The sequence below is a fragment of the Canis aureus genome, chromosome 38 (genome assembly GCF_053574225.1).
Source record: "Canis aureus isolate CA01 chromosome 38, VMU_Caureus_v.1.0, whole genome shotgun sequence".
In the NCBI taxonomy this organism is placed as follows: Eukaryota; Metazoa; Chordata; class Mammalia; order Carnivora; family Canidae; genus Canis; species Canis aureus.
Window position 1 is genome coordinate 2,449,117 of NC_135648.1, and position 27,573 is coordinate 2,476,689.

Consider the following 27,573-nt stretch of genomic DNA (forward strand, 5'->3'; position numbering starts at 1 on the left):
TAGGTTAAAGACATGGGTTTATTGATGGGCACAAGTGCCCTTCGGTTACTACAGAGAGGTAAAGTAAAGAATATGGAAGGGGCACATAAATTTAACTCAGAAAAGAAATTTCAATTGCCTTTGAATAACCATTTTATATTAGTTTTATATTAAACTCCTATGTTAAATACAGAGTGGGGCAATTGAAGAAGCAGGCTCCATGCAATAGCCACTGCTCGGGGTCTCTGAGTAGGACCTCTTCCAGTTCACACTCATCGCCTTCCTGGGCCCAGCCAGAGTCTCAGCCCCGGTCACCACAGCCTTGCAGAAGTCTGGCCTGAGGACTCAGGGGAGCCCAGCAGACTGTCTAGTTCCCAGCTGCTCAGCCAGCTGAGCCCTTCCTCCAGCATATGCCATGGGGAGCACTCATCAGGGCTTAGAACTTAAATAGAATATGGTTTCTAATTGTGAAGAATTTGCGAAGAAGCTAAAATAGATTTCTAACGATGAGTTCTTGTAAATCAAACCTCATACCGGAGACAAAGCTGGTCTCACTGTCCCATTATCAGGACGGCATGGGCTCGGGGTGATTTTTCCATTCAGAGGTCAGCTTGCTTTGCGCCATCTACTCTCACTCCTGCCCACTCTCCGCTGTGACCAAGTGGCCAGAGGTAAAGGTTTAATATGTGGGGGGAAGTTTTTCCCCTATATTTGAGTAAAACCCCAGCCTCCTCCATGGAGAACTGCCAGCAGCTTGTAGCTAGTTAGTCCATCCTCACAGAGGGGAGCTGTTTCTCTTGCTCTGAGTCACCATTATCTTTCCTCCCTCTTTGGAAGATGGGCCTGGGCAAGGGGAGGGTCTAGAAATATGGTCATTCCAGATTAGAGAGGAGGAAAGATGAGTAACACGTTAGAAAACCAGGGGAAGGGATCTTGATGCTAATAATAACAGCACCCTGCATTTGCATAGCACTTGATAAACTTGCTGTGCGGCTTTGGATTTGCTTTGCGGTCTTTTAAGAACTACCCAACCTGTCTACCCGTTCTTGTCCAGTCTGTAAGTTGAGAGATATTATTTAACAGTCCTGCTCTTATTAGAAATCACTTTCAAAACAAGATACAGACTATAAACAAACTCCCGTATCCTCTCTGGACTGCGCCCCATTCTGTAGACTCCTGTGGTATCATCCATTGCGCTGATTCCCCCAAGCAATGCTGGGATGTGAGAGAGGGAACAGCTGCAGCAATTAGGAATATATGCGAAAGTTCTCCAGCTCCTTGCGGCTCAACCGAGCAGGGTTCTGGGCGTTGAGTTGTCTCTTTCCAACCTGTGAAAGAAAAGGAGAACTTCAGAACCTCCCACTTGGAGATCTTCATAGCAACCTTGGGAGGTATGAATTATTATCCCTATTTTACAGATAAAGAAAATGAAGCTTGGAGTAGTTAAATAAATAACAGGGTCAATGACTAGTAGGAAGTAAAGGAGGAGCTTGAAGCCAGGTCTTCTGGCTCCAATTCTAGTGTTTTTTTTTTAACATGACCCTGCCTAGATTGCGTTGGCCCACGCGGTGTCCTCTACAACCGTAGTCTGTCTGGTTGGCTTTAATGTGAGGCTACAGCTGAAGTGCCAGGAATCCCAGCAGCACCCATCCACCCTGTCCCTTGTGACCACTGGCAGCCTCTTTATTGGGCCTTGGAAACTCTGGTGTATCATGAGGCTAGTGGGTGGGAGTGCCCTCCATGCCCTAATTTCTCTGGTAAAAGTGGGAAGTATTATACCTACCTCATGGCACTCTATGAGAATTAAATGAGATAATTCGCATGAAGCCACTAGCAGGCTGCCAAATACATAATACGCCCCTAATAACTGTTGAGTCCCTATTTTCCATTACTTAAATGGCCTGATGGGAATATATTCAGCTACCAGGCTCAATGGTCACTCTATAGTGTCTATCCCAGCAGCAGCTCAAGATTACCTATGCCCTAGAATGGTTCCCAATTACTTGCTAACTTCAGAAAATCATTTAGCTCTACTTACCCTCCCTTCTCTTCACCCTTGCCCCATACACCCTTGGAAGGGACAGATGTCCAGTGTACAGCCCACAACTGGAGACTAGCTGGAGGACAGCCCTAATTTAAAACACAAGCTCCCCACTGGGTATAATGTAAGACTAATGAATCACTGACCTCTACCTCTGAAACTAACAATACATTATATGTTCATTAATAGAATTTAAATAACAAATAAATAAATAAAAATCTTTAAAATGGAGATAATAAAACAACAAAAATACATTTAAAAAATAAAACTCAAGTTCCCCATTAAGAGTCCAACCCTAATACATGATATGACCTTGAATTAGACCCTTGCTTTCATTGGACCTCAGTTTCTTTATCTCTAAAATGAAAATGTGGGTAAGAAGATCCCTCGGGGATGCCTGGGTGGCTCAGTCAGTTAAGAACCTGCCTTTGGCTCAGGTCATGATCTCATCAGGGTCCTGGGATTGAGCCTCACATTGGGCTCCATGCTCAGCAGGGAGCCTGCTTCCTTTTATTCCAAAATAAAACAATTTATTTTGTTGTTTTTCTGCTCATGCACGCGCTCTCTCTCTCTCTCTTTCTAATGAATAAATAAATATATTATCTTTAAAAAAAAAAAGAAGGCAGCTCCAGAATCTTACCTCTTCATAGATAGTATGACTGAAGGAAGAGCTCTGGTTCTTCTTAGATTCAGACTGCAAATTCAGACAGTAAAGAGTGCTTAACTTCAAGTTGGGAAATATCCCACTTCTAACTGATGTGAGAGGCCCCCGAAGAGACACAAGGTCCAAAAAAATCTCTGGATATTTTAGAATAGAATAGAATAGAATCTCCTGCCCCAAGAGTAAGTAATGGAGTTTATGACCTCCAGAGAAGACACAAGACATACTTGTGTGTGACATGAACCTTCTGAACCAAAGTCAGAGGTTACTCTCCCATATCCACGTGCCCCTCAGATCCGCACATGCACACATTCCCAGCACACACACAAGCATACTCACACACACGCCTTCAGACAGGCCTGATACAAATACTGCTCAGACCATGCATCTCATCAACACAGAGCATACACACACACCCCTAGTGTAAGCAGTTCTGGACACACATAAGAACTGACCCTACCACATACCCTGACCACGGTGAAACCCTAGGAACATTGGAATTCAGAAGCACTTTCAGTAGAATGTAGAATCTCCTAAACAACACCAAGCCTGTGACCATCCCTATGGCCACGTATTGCAGCAGGTAACTTAATTATAAATGTCTCTCATGGCAGAATCTTGAGCGATTGAATAACTTATTGAAAGGAGGGTGAATAAAAAGTCTGAAAAATCTGTCTTAAATCTCTCCCACATTTGACCCTGACCTGCATGTACTCAACACTTCCACAGTTTGGCATATTCCTAACTTCTCATACTACCATGTTAAGTCTAGGTCTTCATACTATGACTCCAGCCTTGGTAATACCATTCTTCCAACCCCTCTCCCACCCAAGGGGAAAAGATGACTAATGAGCACCAGGTACACAAAAGACCTGTGAGCTCAGCTCAGAGCAGGATTTGAGGGGACAGTGATGGGTTGCCTCAGCCCCAAGGCCCCCACCAGCAGATGACTGGTCAGAACATTTCTCTGGTTCCCTGAAAGTCAACATTGTGTCTCTCTAGGTCTGGGCTACTCCTCTGGCTCTGGGCTATATTCCCCCACCTTGGAAACCCCTCTAGTATCTCTTGCCGTCACCTCAGTTGGCCTCCTAAGGACAGCTTAGCCTCTCTGCACAAAGCACCACTTTTCTATCTCTGATTGTTCTTGTCCCACAGAAACTCCTAGAGACTCCTTTAATCCACTGCTGGCTTAGTCTCAGAGCTGTTCTTTTTCTCCAAACGCAATCAGAAAGGCATTTCTTCCTCATTTAAATAGAGCCATTTAACCCAAACTGCTTAGATATACACAACGGAAGGCAACTCACGGAAGTTGCCCACGCACTCTGCAAATGTGGCCCTCCCGTGCACGTGCAAAATCCACATTTGCATTCGCAGCATGCCCTGGAGGAGGAGACTCACCTTCCGGGAAGGCTGTACCAATGCATACAACGTATTGTTTTCTTGTGATGTAGGAGCAGAAGACTAAAGAGAAGAGAAATAAAGTATTTCAGGAACATAGACCCAGCAGCATCCTAGGGCCCTCAGAGGCCATTTCTTCCACCCCTCCCCCCAGCCCTGCCCAAAGAGAAGCCCGAAGTATTAGCCACAGGAACCCTGGACTCAGGAGGTCAGACACCTGAATGCCAGTCCGGCCCTGTCCGCTAAGATGTCACCTAGTCTGTACACGCATTCTCCTCTGACCTTGATAACACACCGACGAGAGGAATGATCATCCTTGGCCCCACTCCACAGATGAGGCTCCGAAAGGATAAATAACCCAAGTCAGATGGTGTAGTCACAGTAGAAGCAGAATTGAAACCCCAGACTCGCCAGAGGTGTCTCCTCAACACCTTAGTACATCCCGTTGGCAACATGCCTTCCTTCTCTGCACCTGAGCCAGGTGTCCTCAAAGGCAGGTAACCACCCTCCTTCTAAGAAGGTCCAGAGGAGGAGGCTCCTTATCACTCAGCATCTCAGGCTGAGATGAGCTCTTCCCTGCATTTATTCAGATTCCTCCTGTTGGGATGCAATGTGGCTAAAGCTAGAAAACTGGCGGATATCAGCCACTCCTGCTCTCTCCCTAAGGCTCTTGAGCTTTGACCCCACTATCAGTAAATCTCAATATCACGGGGAGCAGAAGGAGTCAGTCCCCAACTTGGGAATTCCTGAGTGGCTGTAAGGGTTGAGCACTTCCCTCCCTCCTCTGCTCCTTCTTCCTCAGCTCCTCTTCCCTTCATTGCCCTCACTTCCCCCTCTGTCCCTTCACCCTCTCCTCTTCCTCCTTCTCTAGATCATTCCCTGAAACCTATCACCATTTCCCCAGAAATTTTCTTTGCCGGGCAGTTTAGCCACCACGTTGAAAAGTTTACTGCGTCCGGACTGAATTCTTTAAGAAATAAGTTATATTTATCAGAAATTGTTCATCACTGGCCACCAAGAGGCAGCGTTCCCCTCGAGAGAGATGCCCCAGTCTGGGTTAGCGATAATGTTATTTTAGCTGTCAAAATTAGAGGATGCTTCTCCAGTTTATGGTGAATTTCTATAATCCCTGAAAGTGAAAGAGGAAGGGGGCAGGTGGGGCGGAGGCCCAGAAGCCCTCTAGCTCAGCTTTGCCACTCCCTGGCTCTGCGGCCTGGAGCACATTAGTTAACCTGTGTCTGGCTCCTCATCTGAGAAATGGAGGTTGTGCTGGACCTACTTCGTGAGGCTGTTATGTGAGATTCGTTAGGAAAACAGACATAGTAAGTACCTAATAAATGTTATTGTTAAGTCATGAAAAATAAAAGAGAACAACCCAGATACCCTCTTTCCTGAAAACAGGTATAATGAGGAGCAGAGATCAAAAAAACAAAGACAACCTATAAGGGCCCCAAGTATTGGAAGTGGCAGGGAGGGAAAAACAGAAGCTGAGTCCCCTGCCAAGTTTCCTCCTCCTCCCAACTACCTGGGCCACACCTGCTGCCACGCACGGAGGGAGAGAGAAGGCCTATCTACGTCAGACTTCCCAGCCCTGTTCAGCTCTGCCAAGAGACTCCAGAGCCACACAGATCTTTTCAATTTAATGCAGCTGAGGCCAAGCTGTCCTCTAGACTCTAAGAGCCCCAGAGTCCTGCTATTCAGGAGTGTGAGCTTCCGGAAGGCCTCAGGGAGCCCTGGAGGCAGGTATGGGATGGATCCGAGACACGGAGTGGTACCTGGGACTGGATCACAGAGTAGATGGTGCTCCCTTCCCCGGGCGGATTCTGGTTCTGCTCCTGCACAAGAAATAGTAAAGGGCCACGTGGTAACGTGAGCGGAGGGCCGCGTCTGTCCAGATTTGGATGGGGTGGGGAGAGAGAGAGCAAACCAGAGGGGCTCCGGGAAGCTGGAAGGGAGGTGGTCATTAGTTGCCACAGGCTGGGGAGAGACCATAGGAGGAATGACCCACCTGCAGTAGTTAGTGTCCCACCTGAAGTAGTTGGTGTCCCACCCAAGGAACCACCCAGGTGTGAAGAGATGCACTGAGTGACCCGTCCAAGGGGAATCCTATCACTTGCTTTACTTTGGTAATTTAGAAACTTGCCTCTGCTGACTTCGCAGCCAAATTGGCCTCATTAATCACTGATAATGGGCCGAGCTCTGAGTAGGGCTGTGATCTGAGCCTTACCTCGCCTTGAAATTCAGAAGCTTTCATTGTTTTAAAGCCCCTTCTCTAGGCCCGGCCTTGGGGGCCAGTTTGCCCTGGGCCTCAGGCCTGCTGCCCCACAACAACCCCTGGACCTGGAGCCAAAGGCAGGGAGACCATCCCGGTCCTGGCCCCTCCTGACCACAGGAGCCCTGAGTGCACATTGCCAGGTGGGGCTCCGAAGGGGACAAGAGGAAGCCAGCAGGGTCCATTAGACAGGGAAGGAGCTAGAGGAGCAGAGAAAACCTCACTATCCTTAGAGGCTAGAAAGTCATAGACATCTGGGGGAAAAAAAAAAAAAAAAAAACAGGATTTTCCTGCTTTGCTTCTCTGCCCAGACCTGAGTGAAGTGTCTCCAGAGAGGTCAGAACTGAGCCCCCAGTAAGAACACATGAACTCGAGATCTAAGCCTTCAGACGCAACCCTGGAGCCGGTAGGGAGGAGCCCGCAAGGGATGAGGCCGCGCAGGAGGAGCTGGAGTCAGAGGCAGAGACAGGCCTGCATCCCCGAGTCCTTGTACTCTGGCTCCCTCCACTAGTCTTCACTTCCTGAACCTAAAACCGTCCTCCCTGTGTGGGAGGAGAGGCAAGTCATCCGGAGCATTCGGGCTTCCGCCGCTGCAGGTGGATGCACTTGCTCTCAGGAGTCTGTCCGCATCGGGTAGTGATGGAGAAAGGGTCTCCTTCGCCTGTCACCCCCGTAGTCCACCCCCCACCCCCCCACCCTACCCCCCCACCCCAGCCGGGTTCCCCCTGAGACCAGACCCGAGGAAGCAGCTTGTCCGCTCCACCAGGCCTCCCACGTGATAAGGTGGCAAATCTCGCCCCTGTGACTTCCTGCCTCACCTCCTCAGGTCGAGCACCCAGAATGGAGGTGGGAAGGGGCCCGTGGGCCCACGCCCCCCACTCCACGTTCAGCTAGGCTCTGCACCCCCCACGCCTGGACCACTTCCTGCCCTGCTCAGCCAGAGCAGCAGGGGGCACTCTGCAGCCCCCACCCCGCAGCCCCCACCCTGCAGCCCCCACCCCGCAGCCCCCCCTGCAGCCCCCCCCCGCACCCTCCCAGCAGCCCCCTCGCAGCCACCCCTGCAGGCCCCTGCAGCCGCCCCCCTGCAGCCCGCCCCCCCCCCCCCCCCGCAGCCACCCCTGCAGCCACCCCCCACCCCCAGAAGAGTTGGCCTCGCAGAGGCCGGAGCCTTGTGCTGACCCGCCTGCTGCCTCGAGCACCCCGGGGGACCCCGGCCTGGGGGGAGCACCCCGCGGACCCCCAGAGCCCCAGCACCCCCATGCCGCTCAGGCGGCCGTCTGCTGCAGCCAGGGCGACCAGCAAGGGACCCCTAAAGGTGAACCTGGACCTGCAAGGACACGAGAGGCCGTGGCCAGATACAAGGGAGCCGGACTGGGGGCCTAGTGCACCGGTGAGCCTGGCAGGGACGGTGCCCCGAGGGCTGCGCAGGGAGCGGGAGCAGCAACCCCCCCCCCCCGCCCCCGCCGCCCCGTGGGGGTGCTGGGCTCCCGCCTTCTCAGCAATTTCCCGCTTGCTGCTGCTCCTCCACCGCCGGAGCCAGGAGGCCATAGGGAGGGCAGGCCGGGGCTGGGGAGCCCTTTGAGAAGCCACCTGCGTGGTACCCGGTGTCCCCCGGTTCCTGCCCGCCGCCCGAGAAGCACCCCCAGGCTAGGAGACCGACCCCAGCCCCCGGCCTACTTGATTCCTCCCCATCTGCACGTGGTTGACATCTTCATAAACCGTCAGAGGCTCTCCCCGGCAGGCGGCTGTGGGAGGAAAGCAGCAAAGACAGAGCTGGAGAGACTTCCAGAGGGTATCCCATCCAGGCTTCTGCTTCCTCCAGTCCCACCTCCGTCCCAGGTGGCCGAGACCTTGAGGAAGGTTCTAGAAAGGAGGCAGATTAGCGCTCTCCCCAGGGTACCCACAGGGCGCGGGAGCAGCAACCACCCGACACACTGCACCGGGCAGGCAGGTCCCCCACAACCCAGCACCTGCAGCTAAACCGGCCCGTGAGGCTGTGGACATCCCGAGGGCCCCGAAGGTGTGACGTGGGAGCCAGGGCCCAGCATCTGCTGCTGCGGGTCCCCGAACATGCACAGCCATGTCCCAACGCTCCAGAGGCAAAGCAGGTGCTGTGCTCTCAGGCGCACGGCCCCGGGGGCGTCAGGTCAGCAGCAGCACCTCCTGGGGACCCTCCACTTACCTGACTGCCGCTTCTTCCTCCTCCACACACAGAAGCAGGTGAGGGTGACCAGGAACAGTACGAGTAGACAAATGCCGACAATCACCAGAAAGTACACGAAGTTGTCTTCTAGGGACCGGAAAGCACGAGGCTCGAGCTGTCAGCCCGCCTCCCTGCTTCGCACCTGTGCGAACCTGCACTCCCCTCTCACGCCCCACGAATTCATCAGGCCAGCTCTCTCTGCGGTTGAGTGACCTCCCCTGAGTGATGCTAAGAGCACGGATCTTAATATCTGGCAGGCCTGGCTCTGTGCCCTTGGGCAACTTCCTTAACCTCTCTGAGCCTCCGTTTTCTCACTTCTAAAAGGAGATGATGTTATCTGCACAAGGGGGTTGATTGTATGACCTAATATATGTAAAGCATCTGGCACAGCAAATGTGACAACTGTCCATCCTTTTAACTCACCAAAACCTATTGCACCCCACTCTGTGCCAGGCAAGCCCCCACTTTCCCCTTCCTGCCACTCCTCTGCTCTTCCTCATTTGAACTTCTACATTTAATATCTGTGTCACACATGTGGTCGTAGGAGCCCACGGACCGGGGAGAAGGGAAAGGAATTACGTGTTCCGAGTGCTAGCTGAGGCTCTTCACAAACAGAACCTCATCTAATCTTACCAGCAATCCTGGGAGGTACCTATTATCACTCCCATTTTACCCAAGAGAAAAATTGAGGCCCAGAGAGGGTAAGGAATGTGCCTGAGATCGCAGAGCTAGTGAATAACGAAACCATAGCTGACATGACCCAAAAGCCAGCGATCCTTGTCCCTCCAAATCGCTTCAGCTTGGTTCTCTTTTGCCCAGGAATGTCTGGTTTTGTCACCCCTATTTAACTGTAAGTTCCTTAAAGACAGGGACAGCAAGTAGGTTTTTCCCTGTAATGCCTATGCTGACACGTTAAGTATTTATCTCATAAAAATTGGTGCAAACTTAACTCGAGATAAGTCTTAGGATGAGCATAAGCAATAAATCAAGAAGTCTTCCAGAAACCCCTGTGATCATCCTGATGTTCCCACGACCCAGGGCACTGTTGTACACCATAGTTACCCCTTGGGGAACTACGTGGCTTGGGGGAGTTGTCCCTCTAGGAGGAGGAAGCAGGTCTCCAGCAGTCTCTCAGAGGAAGGAAGTGATGATGGTCAGTAGCCATGGCAGGGCTGTGACCCACCCACCAAATAACTAAGCCTTCCCTCCATGAAGAAAGACTCGCATCTCCTAGGAGATTCTTGATGGGGATAAAATTCTTCCCAGACTAAGACAGGCCTGGTTTATGGGAACCTTGTGCCCAGAGACCAGAACCACCCCAGGGAGGGGCGGCAAGGCCCTTGAGGAGGCAGCCAAGAGATCTTATACCCAAGTATCTCCTGAGCCTGATTATGGGGTCCAACACCTTCAACCCTATTAGTCCAGTGTCCCACTTACGCTTGCTGGCAGTCGGACAGCCCTGGGTGAGTCTGAGGGTGTGGTTTGCCGAGCTGACTGGATTGCTGACGTTGCAGGTATATATGTATGAGTCATTGACAACCTGCTCTTCTGATCTGGTGAGATTCATTTCTGTCTGGATCAGCTCACTCCCTCTATACCAAGCATAGCTCACGTTACCACTGCTCGAGACCGAGCAGGACAGAAACAGTTGACATGTATCTCCTTCCAGGACCCTCCACTCCTTCAGTATTTGGGGCATCTCTATATGATCTGGAAGCAGAGATTCTGATCAGAAAGGTGCTGGAGTAAGAGCCCTACAGGAGGCAGGGGGCAGGCTGAGCTGTCCTAGGGACTCACCAAATATAGAAACCTGGAAGTAGTGATTATCCACCTTCCCATTCTCATCAGTCACCTCCAGGTTGTAGCAGCCACTGTGGTTCAGCCGAACTGCCTTGATGAGAAGCGCTAAGTTCTCGGTTGTAAAACTGAGTTTACTGTCGAAATGATTACTAGTCTGCGGTACGTATTTGACATCAGACCCATTCTTCCAAGTCAGTATCACGGAAAATTCCGAAGCTAAGTACCACTTCACCTTCCATTGAGCAGAGTTTATGTGCTTTGTCGGCACCCCGAGGGGCTGTAAGAAGAGTTGCTGTCCTGAGAGTCCAACCACACGTTCAGCAGAACCTAAGGATTCCAGAAAAGAGAACCCAGGCTGGAGGTGCCAGGAAGGGTATCCGCCCAGAGCACTGCAGGCAGTTGGATGTGGCTTCCCTTGAGCCAAGAGGGTGGGTCTATGTTTGGGGAGATCAGAGCCTAAGAGAACCTGAAGGTGTACTTCGCTTTCCTGTCTCCTCTCTCCCCAAACTCTGTGTCCCTCATCTGAAGGAGCCCACCAGCCAGTAATAATAGCTAAAAATCTCCTGACCTCTTACTGTGGGGCAGCAGGTTTTAAACACTTTCTAGGTTTTAACCATGTTTAACTACGTATTTTAACAATGACCCTAAGGAAAAAAAACAAAAACAAAAACAAACAAAAAAAAAAGACCCTAAAAGAGTTTTATCCCCATTTTACAGGTGGAAAAAAAAAATGAGTAGAAAGAACTTGAAACTAACTAGCCCAAGTTACACAGTGAGAAAGATGAGCTTGAAATCCAGCCAGTTTAGCTGTAGAGGACGACTTCTTAACCACAATGGTTTGAACGTGGTATCCGACATTCCTCCCTCCCCGCAGTGCTGAGATGACCACTAGCGGCCTGTGGTGACTGCTGGAAATTCTGAATGGCCAACGAACCTTCTAACCTGAATTCATAGCTCCTTCTTCTGTCCTCCCACAGAACTAGATTCATAATCCTCTCTTGTAGCACTTAGCACATCAAACTGTGATCATTAGTCATTAACGTTTGCCAGCTTTTGAGTCACTAGAAAGTCTCCACAGGGATTGCTCCCTTAAGAATAATTAGAGAAAAATAAAACTACATGGCCTTGATATATCCCGCATTTGTCCTCTCTAGAGATCAAGATGTGTGCTAAAAAAATTAGGGTGTGATATAGAGCTGCTAGTTATTGCTTACCGAGGAAAGCCCAGTCAGTAAAGAAAAATGGAGGTTTCAGCGGCCATTTTTAGCAAGCAATAGTGGATGCAGGAAATACAAAGTTTTGCCAGGGAGCATCAGAGAGAATTTAGAAGAAGAATGGGAGATGGGGATTGTTATACAAACAGATCTGTTAAAATCGAGGACAGGACGTTAAGAGGATAGCAATGGAGAGAAGGATTTTTAGATCTTCACATGCATTATAAACGCGCTCACTCCCAACCACACCTTCATCCTGGCATTTCCTCAGAAGCCAGAGTAAATAATTAAGAAAATTATTTGGTTGATAGACTGTGTTTCTTTAATCTTGACTCTGAAGAATAAAACACATAGGGTTCCAGGGCACCTGGCTGGCTAGTCAGTAGAGCACGCAAGTCTTGATCTTGGGGTCGTACGTTCAAGTCTTACACGGGTGTAGAGATTACTTAGAAAAAAAATCTTTGAAAAAACAAACAAGAGCATCTGGGAAGCTCAGTCGGTTGAATGTCTGCCTTAGGCTCAGGTCATGATCCCAGGGTCCTGAGATAGAGCCCCCATGTCGGTCTCCCTGCTCAGTGGAGAGTCTGCTTCTCCCTCTCCCTCTGCTGCTCCCCCTGCTTGTCTCCTCTCTCTCTCTCTCTCTCTCTTTCTCTCTCTCAAATAAATAAATAAATTCTAAAACAAAACAAAACACATGGGGTTCCTATTCATATTTCCATGATTTGAACTGGCTCTGCCCTTTGCTAAACCAGAAACAGAGACTGTGTCTTTGTCTCCCATAGTTCTATATATATGAAAATAGGTCAACAGGCACAATCAAGCATTACACAAAGATCCTGAAAACAATCCCCACTGGTTACAATCCCCAGTGTAACCAGGGCCCTGAAGAGTTGTGGCCTCTTTGTGTACAAGACATGGTTCCCTACTCCAGAGAATTTGTGATCCAAAAGCAGAAAACACTTTTACTCCACAATATATACTTAATAGTTGAGATAGATAATCATCTAAAGGGGTGCCTGGGTGGCTCAAGCGGTTAAGGGTCTGCCTTCAACTCAGGCCATGATTTTCAGGGTCCTGGGATAGAGCCCCGCATGGGGCTCCCTGCTCAGCGGGGAGTCAGCTTCTCTCTCTCCCTCTGCCCCTCACCCCCATTCGTGCTCTCTCTCTCTCTCACTCTACTCTCTCTCCCAAATAAATAAAATCTTTTAAAAGATTTTAAAAACAATCATTTTAAAAAACAATCATTTAATGACTTCTAATTATGATAATGAAGACCACATTAAGACATGCTAACCAACCCTCCCATGGAGAATAACCAAAAAAAAAAAAAAATTGGCAAAATATAAAAGCATGTTGCTAAAGGCATCAGGGAGCTAATAAAGCAGTGAAATACTATGAGGCCAAGATCTGGAAGAAGGAAATTCAGAGAGGTGAGACCAGCATTTTTGACTCCTCTTCCCTGGAGGTTTGCAATAAACTCAAGAAACTAAAAGGACACAAAGTTCAGGGATCTTGTGTAAAGAAGTGGGTATATGCCAGTTAAGCGATGCACTCTTAATTTCTGCTGAGGTCATGATCTCAGAGTTGTGAGATGGAGCCCAGAGTCAGGCTCTGTGCTCACCAAGGAGTCTGCTTGAGATTCTCTCCCTCTCCTGCCCCTCCTCCCCTTCAAATAAATAAATGAATGAATAAAATCTTTAAAAAGAAAAGAAGTGGGTATACCTAAATCCATCAGATTTGGGGTTGGTATCATAAAGGGCTACACACTGAGGGTAAGAGCAAGCAAGAAATAGACCAACTCTCACAGGAACTGAAGCTTAGTTTTGAACCATCCCAACTCTTAATTGGATTAGAGTAATCTAGAATTTCTAGTATTTCTAACTTGGCTGCCTACTAGAGGCAAATATAAATTATTCCTGGAGGAAAATAACATCAACACAAGCATTAAATTATTTCTAAAATGTTGAGGGGTGCCCGAGTGGCTCAGTCAGTTAACTGTCTGCCGACTCAGGTCATGATCTCGGGGTCCCGGTATAAAACCTCACATTGGACTCCCTGCTCAGCAGGAGGGCTGCTTCTCCCTCTGTTCCTCCCCCCACCCCACTTGTGTGCACTCTCTCTCCCTCTCTCTCAAATAAGTAAATAATCTTCTAAAAAATTATTCCTAAGATTTTCATACATAATGTCCAAAATGAAATAAAAAACAAACAAGCCTAAGGAGAGGAGACATGTACAAAACTCAAAAAGAAAAAATAATAGAAATAGGCTTAAAGGGCATCTAGATAACTGTATAATTCTATTTAATGTTTCAAGGAATTAAAATTTAAAGTTTGAGAATTTCAGCAGAAAATCAATATGATAGAATGTAAAAATGGCCATGCCCCTTGCAATGTGGCTTTGTAGCTCCACTCATCATCGAGAGATGGGGCTCACTTCCCCATCTCCTGTAACTGGGCTGGCCTTCTAATACAGGGCAGCAAAAATGACATTATGCCAGGGGCGCCTGGGTGGCTCAGTCAGTTAAGCATCTGACTTTGGCCCAATTTCTGATCTCAGGGTCCTGGGATTGAGCCCCACCTCAGGCTCCACGCTCAGCGGAGAGTCTGCTTCTCTCTCTGCCTCTGCCCCTCCCCCCCATTCATGCTCTTTCTGTCTCTCAAATAAATAAATAAAATCTTTTTTTAAAAAGAGAGAGAAAGGACACAGAGATGGAAAATATTATACAACAGAGGATCAACAAGCCATTTTTTATTTTATAAAAAAAATGAAGTATGGTTAATGCATAGATTGATGAAAAGAAATGTGAAAAGATACAAATAAGCAATATCAGAATTTTTTAAAGATATCACCACAGATCCTACAGATACTAAGATTTTAAGATACAAGCATATAAGAGCGTATAAACTGCTTTCCATCAATAAATTTTAAAATTGAGATTAAATAGAAATTTTCTATTAAGTAAATTGAATCTATATTGAAAAACTTTCTCTCAAAGTAAACATCACTGGTTAACTCTACAAAATATTTAGAAAGAAGTAACTCCAATCTTATACAAAAGCTTTCAGAGATAGAAGTAGATAATACTTCTGAACTTGTTTTATTAGGTTAACATAGTTATTAGGTAGACACCAAAATCTGCAAGGTTGTCACAAGAGAAGAAAATTAAAGGCTCTTTCACTCAGAACCATAGGTGCAAAAATCCTAAGCAAAAGATGTACAAACAAAATAGAGTAAAATATATAAAGAAACAAGAAAGTGCAGCCTATTTACAAGGGAGGAAAAGAAAGTAACAGAAACTGCCCATGAAGAATCGTAAACATTGGACTTAATAGGCAAAAACTTTTTAAATTTATTTATTCATGAGAGATACACAGAGAGAGACAGGCAGAGACACAGACAGAGGGAGAAGCAGACTCCTCACAGGGAGCCCAATGTGGGACTCGGTCCCTGAACCTGAGATCATGCCTTGAGCTGAAGGCAGAAGCTCAAACCACTGAGCCATCCAGGCTTCCCTATTTTTTTTTTAAGTAGTCTCCATATCCACCATGGAGCCCAACACAGGACTTGAACTCACAACCCTGAGATCAAGACCTGAGCTGATATCAAGAGTCAGACCCTTAACCAACTGAGCCACCCTGGCACCCCTAGTCAAAAACTTCATATCAGCTGTCCAAAATTTAACAACACAACTACATCAATTAAAATTATTCAAGTTGAGGGGGATCCCTGGGTGGCTCAGTGGTTTAGTGCCTGCCTTTGGCCCAGGGCGAGATCCTGGAGACCTGGGATAGAGTCCCACATCGGGCTCCCGACATGGAGCCTGCTCCTCCTTCTGCCTCTCTCTCTGTGTGTCTTTCATGAATTAATAAATAAATAAAATTTTTTAAAAGATTATTCAAGTTGAGGAATAGAAAGAGAAAAGAATGAAGAAAAATAAGGAGCCTAAGAGACCTGCGGGATGCCAGCAAATATACCAACATGCGCATAATGGGAGCCCAAGAAAGAAAGGAAAGAGACAAAGGGGCAGAAAGAATATCTGAAGAAATAATGCCCCAGAACTTCCCAAATTCAATAATACATGAATATACATATCCAAGAAACTCAATGAATTCCAAATAAGTTAGACACAAGAGATCAATACCAAGATATAGTCTAAAATGTCAAAAATCAGGGATCCCTGGGTGGCGCAGCGGTTTGGCGCCTGCCTTTGGCCCAGGGCGCGATCCTGGAGACCCGGGATCGAATCCCACATCGGGCCCCCGGTGCATGGAGCCTGCTTCTCCCTCTGCCTGTGTCTCTGCCTCTCTCTCTCTCTCTCTGTGACTATCATGAATAAATAAATAAATTAATTAATTTAAAAAAATCTTTAAAAAAAATTAAAAAAATAAAAAAAATGTCAAAAATCAAAGACAGAGAATCTTGAAAGCAAGAAGAGAAAAGCAACTTGTCATGCACAAGGAATCCCCAGTAAGATTAACAACCAATTTCTCTTCAGAAACCATAAGGCTAGAAGGCAGTGAGATGATGTATGTAAAGCGCTGAAAGTTTGTGGAGGCCACCAACCAAGAATTCTATGTCCAACAAAATTATCTCACAAAAAAAAAATGAAGACATTCCCAGACAAACAAAAGCTGGGAGTAGTTGCTAACAGGTCTATAAAGCAGGCCTATCCTACCCTATAAAGCAGGACTAAAGAGATGAAGGCACCAGGCAGTAACCCAAAGTCACGTGAAGAAATAAAGAACAGTGCTGAAGGGAATTATATAGGTAACTACCACAGCCAGCATTATTACTTTTTGGTTTGTAACTCTTTTTTATGATATGGGGGAAAAAAGAGCTTAAAACAGCAATTATAAATCCACGCTAATAGGCACACATTGTATAAAAACGTCATTTGTGCCAACATAAAGTGGAGAAGAAAGAGTTGGTAGTAATTCAAATTAGCACCACTCCCTAACTTCCAGAGGGGAGACAGGGCTAGAGTTATTAACCAATCATGCTTATGGGATCATGGGATACTCTTGAGGAATCCTCCATAAAATCCCAATACCATAGGTTTTGGGGATTTCCAGGTAGGTGAACCCATCCCACTAGAACGACACACCCCAATTTCATGGGACAGAAGCTCTTGTATTTAGGACCCTCACTCCCAGACCTTGCCCTATGTATCTCTTCATCTGTACCCTTTATCACATCCCTTAATAAGCTGGCAAACATAAATATCTCCCTGAGTTCTGTGAGCTGCTTCCACAAATTAATGGAACCAGAAGAAGGGGTGGTCACTGGAACTTTTGACCTATAACCAGTTGGTCAGAAGCACAGATGACAACCAGGGCTTGTGACTGGCATCTGAAGCAGGGAGCCACACAGTCTTGCGGGACTGAATCCTGAACTTGTGAGATCTGATGCTATCTCTGGACACACAGAGTCAGCATTGAGTTGAATTATAGGACACTAGGACAATTATAGGACAATTATAGCTGGTGTCACAGAGAACTGCTTTCAGAAACCCCACACACTGTTGGTGGCCAGAGGTGTCAGAGTGAAGTGTTCCGCGTGAGTGGTAAAGGAGTCATACAGGAAAGGAAGGCAAGAGGGGAAACACTAGGTAGTGCGATACAGTTTTTTAAATGCAAGGGAAGTGAACTAAGTGTGGAAAGCCAGCAGAAAAGGAGCGGTTTGAAGAAAAGTCAGAGTCATCATCAGGGACAGAAAAGTCCCGGGCTGGCCTCGTGGATGAAGTAGTGATGTCCAGAGCATGCAGGAAAGGATGAGCCAAGCAGAGGTTAATGGGGTTGCTTATGGGAGCAAATGAGGTCGTTGACATTGGGGAACCCCTCACTGGTGTTTCTGACGTTGGGGAATGGTTGGTGGGAATCCAACCCAGGTGTCTGCTTTCCTGCAGAAGGTGGGTATAAGTTGATGGAGCCTGTGACCATGGAACTGGCCCTCAACAAGATGGTGAAGGTCTGGAATCATCTCTCTGGGAAATGGGAACTGCTGAGGGCCAAAAGCAAGGAATCCCAGGACACCGAGGGCCTGGCTGAGAATGGAGGCTCTGAACTGGTCGTTGCTCTTTGGTGCTGAATTTCCTCCCGCAGCCCTCACCAGCCTGGTGTGGGGAGAAAGATCAGAGTGGGGCAGGGCTGGGAGGGGATGGGGGCAGATGTTGTAGGGAAGGAACAGTGGAAGAGCAAGCAGGCAAGGTACTATGTACCGGGTGCTGGGACTCAGTCCTGTCCCAAAGGGCTTATACACCAAATGGAGAGACAAGAAACACTGGTATGAAAATAACTTTCATACAAGTTACCTCAGCCTGTGTGAGAGGTAGGAGAGGCTCTGACAAAGAGTCCTGGCTTGTTCGGAGGGGAGAGCCACAGCAGATTCCGGTGGTCAGGGGAGGCCCTGGGGCTGCCACCGCTGCTGTTGCTACTGTTCAGCAGCTTTGGGGCCCCTCTTCCGGTGGTTAAGAACAAATGGGATAAAACAGTAACTCTGCAGAGGGAGAGCAGACAGCACGGGTGGGGGGGGGGCCTGTCAAGAAGATCTGACCAGCAGGGAGTCCCACTCAGCCTGAGCTCAGGTGCAGGAGCTGCAGCCTCCAAAGCTGTGCAGGGTCCACAGTCAGCTCTGTTGACTCTGACCCACGCTGCTGGTGGAGGAGGGGTGAGGCCTGAGTGCCTGGGAGGAGGCGGAGGAGAGTCTCAGAGCAGCCTACTTCCACCAGCCAACAAAAGGATGTTGAGGTTTTCTCAGCTTGGGGTTGTGCCACTAGGCGTAAGGTGAAGGCAATAGAGGGAGCACCCGCTGGGGACTATGTGAGCAGAACCCAGTGAGATCCCAAAAGTGCTGGGGCAGGGCCCGCCTCAGTCAAAGCAAAAGCATAAAGCCAATAAAGCACCCTCCAGGGCCCACATCCCATTTCATCTCTCCTCTTCTTCTCCACTTAACCCCACACTTGGGGGGTTTCGCTGGCCATATTGACTCCTCTCCTCAGACAGTGCAACCCCTTATCCTCTATTGACCTTACTCAGCCCATGGCCCTCCCAACTCCTTGTAGCAGTTAGCTGAACCAGCTTCTTTATGCTCTTTCTCCAAGCTAACAGGTGGACTTGCTTTTCATTTCCCATCCAAAACCTATGGTTTCCCTACATCCGTTCCACTGTTCCCTCTACTCACATTATCTTTCTACCTCACCCCCTCTCCTGAGGAATTCTGCATCCCCCTAGAAGCATCCCACCTCCCCCTAGAAGGAATCTCCATTTTCACAGCTCCCTTTGTGCTCTAAATGGATCTTGCCTGTCAGTGACACTTCCTTTATAATTATTGCTTCACATACTAATTTTCCTCTAACTGTTTTAAAGATTCTTAAGGGTGCAGCCCCGGTGGTGCAGCGGTTTAGCGCCGCCTGCAGCCTGGGGTTTGATCCTGGGGACCCTGGATCGAGTCCCACATCAGGCTCCCAGCATGGAGCCTGCTTCTCCCTCTGCATGTGCCTCTGCCTCTCTCTCTCTCTCTCTCTCTGTGTTTCTATGAATAAATAAATAAAATCTTTTTAAAAAAATAAAATAAAATAAAATAAAGATTCTTAAGAAAGGACACCCAGGTGGCCCAGCGGTTGAGTGCCTGCCTTTGGCTCAGAGCATGATCCCGGAGTCCTGGGATCGAGTCCCACATCGAGCTCCCTGCATGGAGCCTGCTTCTCTCTCTGCCTGTGTCTCTGCCTCTCTCTGTATCTCTCATGAATAAATAAATAAAATCTTTTAAAAAATAAAATAAGGCTTCTTAAGGATACAATCAACATGTTTCATCTCTGCTTCATCAACAGAATCTTACATAGTTCTTGGAACATAGTAAAGGCTTAATGAAGTTAATTAATTAATTAATTAATTAAACTCAAGAATGTGTCTCAGCTAACTCCTAGAAATTAGTCTACTGCAGGAATTTTGTGCAGAATATCAGGGAGGCTGCAGAGATGCGGCTCCCTTGGTTTTGGCCTTAGCCTTCCAGACTCCACACTCCTGCACCTTCACTTCCCATTTTCAGGGCCTCAAAAGGAAAGTCAGCAGCCCTGAAGCATCATGAGGCTCTCATATACCGGTTGGTTCAATCACTTTGGCAAGCAGTTGGCCAGCATCTGCTGCAAGTCACACAAACCCCAGGATTCTACACCTAGCGATAAACCCCAACAGACATTCATAAAAGAAAAACATGTACAACAAGCTACTAGCAGCATTATTATAATGAGGGGGGGCAACCCAAAGATTCATCAATAGCAGAATTGATAAATAAACCTCTGTACAGTCCTACACTGAAGTGCCATGAAACGACCATGTGTAAGTAGTAACATAAATTTCATCAGATGTTGAGCAAAAGAAGCCAAACACAGGGCACATACCCTTTACATACAGGCCAAACTAACCTGTGATGGCAGAAGTCAGAATAGTGGTAGCATTTTTGAAAGAAGGAAAAGCTAATGCATGGAGAGAATGTGTGGTAGACACACAAACATGTCCATTTAACAGTAACACATAGAGATGTGTGTTTCTAATTTTGCATGCTTTTCTCTGCATGTGTCACACTTTTTTTAAAGATTTATTTATTTATTTATTTGTTTGTTTGTTTATTTATTTATTTATTTATTCATGAGGGACACACAGAAAGAGGCAGAGACATAAGCAGATGGAGAAGCAGGCTCCTCACAAGGAGCCTGATATGGGACTTGATCCGAGGACCTGGGATCATGCCCTAAGCTGAAGGTAGCCGCTCAACCACTCAGCCACCCAGGCATCACACTTTAATAAAAATGTCTGTTGGGGCGCCGGGGTGGCTCAGTGAGCGAAGCATCCGACTCTTGATTTTGACTTAGGTCATGATCTCAGGGTTGTGAGATCAAGCCCCCCCAACGGGCTTCAGGCCCAGCGTGGAGTCTGCTTAAGATCCTCTCTCTCCTTCTCCGTCTACCCTTCCCTGCTTATGCTCTCTCCCTCTCTCTAAAAATAACAAAATTTGGGACGCCTGGATAGCTCAGTGGTTGAGCATCTGCCTTCAGCTCAGGGCATGATCCCTGGTCCAGGGATCAAGTCCCACATGGGGCTCCCCGTGAGGAGCCTCCTTCTCCCTCCGCCTATGTCTCTGCCTCTCTTTCTGTGTGTCAAATAAATAAATAAATAAATAAATAAATAAATAAAATCTTTAAAAATAAATAAATAGGGGATCCCTGGGTGGCACAGCGGTTTGGCACCTGCCTTTGCCCCAGGGCGCGACCCTGAAGACCCAGGATCGAATCCCACGTCAGGCTCCCGGTGCATGGAGCCTGCTTCTCCCTCTGCCTGTGTCTCTGCCTCTCTCTCTCTGTGTGTGTGACTATCATAAATAAATAAAAATTTATTTTAAAAATAAATAAATAGGGATCCCTGGGTGGCGCAGCGGTTTGGCGCCTGCCTTTGGCCCAGGGCGTGATCCTGGAGACCCGGGATCGAATCCCACGTCGGGCTCCCAGTGCATGGAGCCTGCTTTTCCCTCTGCCTGTGTCTCTGCCTCTCTCTCTCTCTCTCCTCTCTCTCTGTGACTATCATAAATAAATAAAAATTTTTAAAAAAATAAATAAATAAATAAATAATTAATTAAAAATAAATAAATAAGATTAAAATAACAAAAAGTAAATTAAACTTTTAGATGTCTGTTTACGAAGACAATGGTCCAGCAATGCCCAGAGTCACTTCTATGGAACCAGTTCCCTCCAGGAGGGTGCTGCAGCCCTGAGTTCTCTGAGTCCCAGTCCGTTCCCTGTGCCCAGTGACTTCATCATTCACTTTGTTTCAGGGGAGATGCAGTAAGGAAGAGATGAACAAAAACAACTACAGTCTTCTTAGGATTTGCCTGGGTCCCCGCCAGAGCAGATGGAATCAGAGACTCCTTCCTGAGAAGTGAAAATTTCAACACAATCTGTAAGAACAGCCAGCAAGCATGCCTTAGAGCTAATCCATGAGATGCTGCCCTGCCCTTTTATGCTGTCTACTGCTCCTGGGTGTACACAGTCTCCAGTGTGTCCTTTGGGGTTCACTCAAAATGCACACTCAAACCTGAATTTAGAGCCCAGACCCACCCCTGGGCAGCCATTTGAAGGTCCCTGTTCCCCAATACATCTGACTTCAAAATCACCCCAATCTGTTTCTAAGAATGCCTAAAAATAATTCATTTTATTCACTCAGTTAGCATTTCGAGTACCTACTGTGTGGGCACGGTGTAGCTGTAATTATGTATTGAGTCCTGTAGTAGATATCAGCTCTGTGAAGGAGGGGCCCATGTATTGATTCACCATCGAATTCTCAATACCTAGCCCAGGGCCTGGCCCAAAGGTGTGCATTAGGGAAGGACTGGGAATCAAGAGGGAGATGTCCCTGTGAAAACAATTTGAATATTCTACATTATACAATGTAATAATAGGATTAAGTGTCTTGAATATGTGTTCTTTTAAGTTAAAAATATTGCATTCTCCCAAAAATCCCAGTTGGAACAATGAGAAAACCCTCAGAAAAGAGTCTCCATTTAAAACATCAACTCATGCAGGATTTTCTTTTTTTTTTTTTTTTTTTTTTCATGCAGGATTTTCTAACTCACTTTCAACTCAAGTGACTAGCCCACAAATTAGTCACTCTTCTTGCCTCTGATCACAAAACTAAGTGAAACATAGACCCTACCTCCAAAGAACTGAGCAACATGAGCAATCATTTGGAGAGACTTGGTGTAAGAACTTTCTAAGCATGTTATAATACCACACCTCACCTATGCTCACACATTCCTATGGAGCAGGCACCACTGTTGACTTCACTTTATGAATGAAAAATCTAAAAAATAAGAGGTTAGTTAGCTTCTTCAATGCCACAGAGGGAGTACGTGGCTTAAAATCTAGAACAGGGGATGCCTGGGTGGCTCAGCAATTAAGTGCCGCCTTCAGCCCAAGGCGTGATCCTGGAGTCCTGGGATCGAGTCCCACATCGGGCTCCCTGCGTGGAGCCTGCTTCCCCCTCTGCCTGTGTCTCTCCTCTCTTTCTATGTGTCTCTCATGAATAAATAAATAAAATCTTATTAAAAAATAAAATCTAGAACAGCTTCAGGGCACCTGGATGCTCAGTCCATTAAGTGTCTGCCTTCAGCTCAGGTAATGATCCCAGGGTCCTGGGATCCAGCCCTGCATTGGGCTCCCTGCTGAGAAATGAGCTTGCTTCTCCCTCTCCCTCTCCCTCTGCCTTCTCACCCCCTGCTGTGCTCTCTCTTTCTTTCTCTCTCTCTCTCTCTCTCTCTGTCAAATGAATAAATTAAAGCTTTTAAAAAAAAATAAAATAAATAGGATCCCTGGGTGGCGCAGTGGTTTAGCGCCTGCCTTTGGCCCAGGGCACGATCCTGGAGACCCGGGATCGAGTCCCACATCGGGCTCCCGGTGCATGGGGCCTGCTTCTCCCTCTGCCTGTGTCTCTGCCTCTCTCTCTCTCTCTCTGTGACTATCATAAATAAATAAAAATAAATAATAAAAATAATAAATAAATAAATAAATAAATAAATAAATAAATAAATAGGGCAGTCCAGGTGGCTCGGTGGTTTAGCACCGCCTTCAGCTCAGAGTGTGATCCTGGAGACCCAGGATCGAGTCCCACGTCAGGCTCCCTGCATGGAGCCTGCTTCTCCCTCTGCCTGTCTCTGCCTCTATCTCTCTCTGTGTCTCTCATGAATAAATAAATACAATATAAATAAATAAATAAATAAATAAATAAATAAATAAATAAAATCTAGAACAAGCTTCTCTCACCAATGAAACTCGCCATTAGACAAACTCTCACTTTCTTCTATGGATTAAAGTATCCACCCTTCCATTCATTCAATAAGTATTTAGTGAATTTTAATTGTGCAAGATACTGTTCCAGAGGCTGAAGAAACAGCAATGAACAAAACAGACAAAAGCCCTGGTCTTGAGGAGCTTACATTCTAGTGAGGTAAAGAGGAGCCTGGGAGACAGAAAAGAAATCAAAGGTGGAAACAATAGAGCATGTACAATGGAGATGAGGACTACAGAGAAAAATAAGCGAAGGGGGATAAGGCATTACAGGATAACGAGGTTGACATTTTTAGTGGAAGTCATCACCAAGAAGGTGGTATTTGAGCAGAATCATGAGGGGCTGAGGGAGCAGGCCAGGTGGCCAGCAGGGAGGTGGCATTCCAGGTAGAGAAAACTGGGTGCAAACCATAGAGTGCAGTGCTCTCCGGGAGCAGCAGGTCAGAGATGCTGAACTCAGGACATGCAAGAAAGGAGAGAGGAAGGGGAGGAGGGCTCAGGGAGGCCAGATCACATAGACCACTGTGAAATGTGTGGCTTTTACGCAACATGCAGAAGCCTTTTGAAAAGGCTCTGCAAAGCTCTAGAGTGATAGGAGCTTCTTACAAATACATTATGTATATTAAATTCTTCAGTAAGCCAAGTTTAAAAAAACAAGATTTCACTGCTGTCATATGCCCTGATGGGATGCCCTGAAATAGATACAGCATCCCAAAAAGCATAGCCCAGCTCACACGAGGAAACCTTACACAAACCCAGATTCAAAAGCCTTCCACAAAACAACTGACTTGTACTCCAAAAAATGTCAAAGTCATAAAAGATAAAGAAAGGCTGGGAAGTAGTTTTAAAAAACATAATAACAACAAAAAGGATGGCTGGCTGGGTCGGTTAGTAGAGCATGTGACTCTTGATTTTGAGGTTGTGAGTTCAAGCTCCACGGTGGATGTGAAAGCCTACTTTAAAAAAATTTTTTTCTAATAGGAAAATAAAAGACATAACAAAAAAAGGCATAACAACTGAAAGTAATACATGATCCTGATCGGATTCTGCATTGGGGAGGGGAGTGCCATAGAGCACATTACTGGGACAATCGGTAATATTTAAATACAGACCGTGTATTTAATCGTATCAATGTTATTTTTTTAAGATTTTATTTATTTATTTGACAGAGAGAGAGAGAGAGCACATGTAGAGGGAGTGGCAGATAGAGAGAGAGGAGAAGCAGGCTCCCCCCAGAGCAGGGAGCCTGATGCAGAACTCGAACCCAGGACCCTGGGATCATGACCTGAGCTGAAGGCAGATGTTTAACCAACTGAACCACCCAGGTGCCCTAATTGTATCAATGTTAAATTTATTAAATTTGATAATTGTGCTGATATGATATTTTATTATATGGGAAAGCCCATGTTCTTAGAAGATTCAGGCTTTAAAATTTAAGAGTAAAGGGACACGATGTCCGCAACTCACTCTCAAATGGTTCGGCAAAAATTAATATTATTATACTTTTTTTCTATGTTTTTTAATTTAAATTTTGTTAGCTAACATACTTCTTATACATTTATACCCACACACCTATATGAGGACAAAGAGAAATAAAGCAAATGTGATAAAATGTTAACAACTGATGAATCCAGGCAAAGAAAATATAAGAATTCTTTTGTGCTATACTTGCAACTTCTCTGGAACTCTGAAATTATTATTTTAAACTTTTTATTTTAAAAATTTAGGGTTAAAAATTTTTAAAAAGAAAAATAAAAATAAAAATTTAGGGTTGCCTGGATGGCTCAGTTGGTTAAGCATCTGACTCCTAGCTCAGTTCTTAATCTTAGAGTCACAAGTTCAAGCCCCATGTTGGGCTCCTTGCTGCATGTGGAGCCTACTATAAATCAATCAATCAATGTTTAAAAATTAGGAGCACCTGGGTGGCTCAGTGGTTGAGCATCTGCCTTCAGCTCAGGTCGTGATCACGGGGTCCTGGGATCGAGTCCTACACCAGGCTCCCCATAGGGAGCCTGCTCCTCCCTCTGCATGTCTCTGCCTCTCTCTCTGTGTCTCATGAATGAATAAATAAAATCTTTATTTAAAAAAAAATATATATTACTTATTTATTTATTCATGAGAGACACACAGAGAGAGAGGCAGAGACACAGGCAGAGGGAGAAGCAGGTTCCATGCAGGGAGCCCGACGTGGGACTCGATCCTGGGACTCCAGGATCACACCCTGGGCCAAAGGCAGGTGCTAAACCGCCGAGCCACCCAGGCTGCCCCAATAAATAAAGCCTTAAAAAAAAAAATGGTTTTGTTGGGCAGCCTGGGTGGCTCGGCAGCTTAGCGGCACCTTCAGCCCAGCCCGTGATCCTAGGGACCTGGGATCGAGTCCCACGTCGGGCTCCCTGCACGGAGCCTGCTTCTCCCTCTGCCTGTGTCTGTGTCTCTCATGAGTAAATAAGATATTTTTTTTTTTAAATGCTTTTGTTACAAATGCCGGTCCCCCTCAGTGCTCTGGAGCCTAGATTGTCTTGGAGGACACAGGACTGCCCACGGTGGGTCTACCTCGGGTTTGTACCGGGCCCTGGACACACCCCACCCTGTGCCCCCCTTTCCTCCCCTTGCACCGAGGGTGCCCTCCACTCACCCCTCGCCGCCGACCTAGAGTGCAGCCTCCCATCTCAGAGCCCCCTCGACGCCGGGGCTGGAGGAAGGGGGAGCAGCCCCCAGCTGAGCTGGTCCCTGCGGAGTTTTCCATGTGCTCTGGAGCTTCCTGCCATTGTCTCCCTATTCCCCATTCCCCGCCTCCTGCTCCAAGCCAGCATTTCCCTAATAATTTTCAGGTTCTTGTAGCCTCTGGGCTCCTGGAGGCCGCTGATGGAGGAGAGACGGGGCTATGCGGACAGTCGGCATCACCCTCGCCTCGTCCTCGCTGTCTCCCTGCCTCAGCGACCATCTGTCAATCTCCGATTCCAGAACCACCAACTTCCTTAGAGAAACCCGAGCCCAGGGGCCACTTCTCTCTTCTGGTCGCGGTACCAAGTTGAGGCTGTTCCCTTCGTCCTTCCTACAGCCAGCAGAGGGGCCGGCGTCTCCCCAGCGCCCACAGGGCCCCCGGAGCCGGTGGAAAGCAGTGCCCGGGCCCCAGCTGCCCGGGTGGCGGACGCTCAGCCAGATGCCCTCGGGGGGCCTCCAACCCGCCGTCTGACCTGCCCCCCCAGCCGTCGAGGCCCCAGTGGCCCAGTGCCAGCCCACCAGTAAGCAGCCCAATCCAGGGGCTCCGGCTTCTGATCTCCATGGCCCAAGTCCTTGCCACCCCCCCATGCTGGGCCGGGGCCCCTTACCTTGGCCCCGATGCCCCTGGAGGAGCAGGAGGAGGGTGAGGGCGAGAGCCTGCCCCAACATCCCCAGAGGACCGGGCGCTCCTCTCCCGCCAGACGCGCTGCAGGTGCACAGGCTTAGCAGCCGCCAGCCAGGGCGACGGGGAGCAGAACTGCCTCGCTCTTTGTCCGGCCACAATTTCCTCAACTCAAGGCTGTTCTCAACGGCTGAGAGCGAACAAGACCACGGAGAAAGCCCCAGTACCTGGACCTGGTCCTACAGCTCGCACGAGCTCAGTACTCAAACTGGGCCTCAAGTGGGCGGGTGCTGAGTTCACAGTGACTCACAAAACCAGCTTCGAAATCCTGTCCATTGCTCGGCCCCGGGCAGGCTGCCTGGTTCAAGGGACAGACGACCAAGAAATGCCCCAGGTCTCCCCATCCTACCGGCAACAAGGAGAAGGCTGCCAATGGGCAGGGGGGCCAAACAGCCCTATCCCAGACTATCCCATTCCAGCGAGCACCGTGAAGGTGGGAGGAGGGGGTTGGGGACATGTGGGCTGAGAAGTGGAGCCCTGAACAAGTGGGTGAAGTGTCAAAGCAGCGGGGGACACCAGAAAGATCTAAGACTGGGGGATGCTCAGCAAGTTGATAGCTAGATTTAACCACATGCAAACTATAAATAAAAATTAAAAAAAAAAAAAAAAAAAGAAGGGATCCCTGGGTGGCGCAGCGGTTTGGCGCCTGCCTTTGGCCCAGGGCGCGATCCCGGAGACCCGGGATCGAATCCCACATCGGGTTCCCGGTGCATGGAGCCTGCTTCTCCCTCTGCCTGTGTCTCTGCCTCTCTCTCTCTCTCTGTGA

At 47.7% G+C, this 27,573-nt stretch overlaps 1 protein-coding gene across 1 annotated transcript; it reads right to left on the reverse strand.

Annotated features, from left to right (window-relative positions):
• On the reverse strand, positions 1 to 27,162 carry CD244 (CD244 molecule). The gene is made up of 9 exons (XM_077887084.1): positions 26,734 to 27,162; positions 10,352 to 10,681; positions 9,992 to 10,264; positions 8,534 to 8,641; positions 8,029 to 8,096; positions 5,855 to 5,914; positions 4,080 to 4,142; positions 2,661 to 2,714; positions 1 to 1,307 (listed from the first exon to the last, which is right to left on the reverse strand). The coding sequence occupies exons 1-9, from the start codon at positions 26,792 to 26,794 to the stop codon at positions 1,227 to 1,229; spliced, it is 1,098 nt and encodes a 365-aa protein (XP_077743210.1). The 5' UTR covers positions 26,795 to 27,162; the 3' UTR covers positions 1 to 1,226.
• Between the last annotated feature and the right edge of the window lie 411 nt (positions 27,163 to 27,573).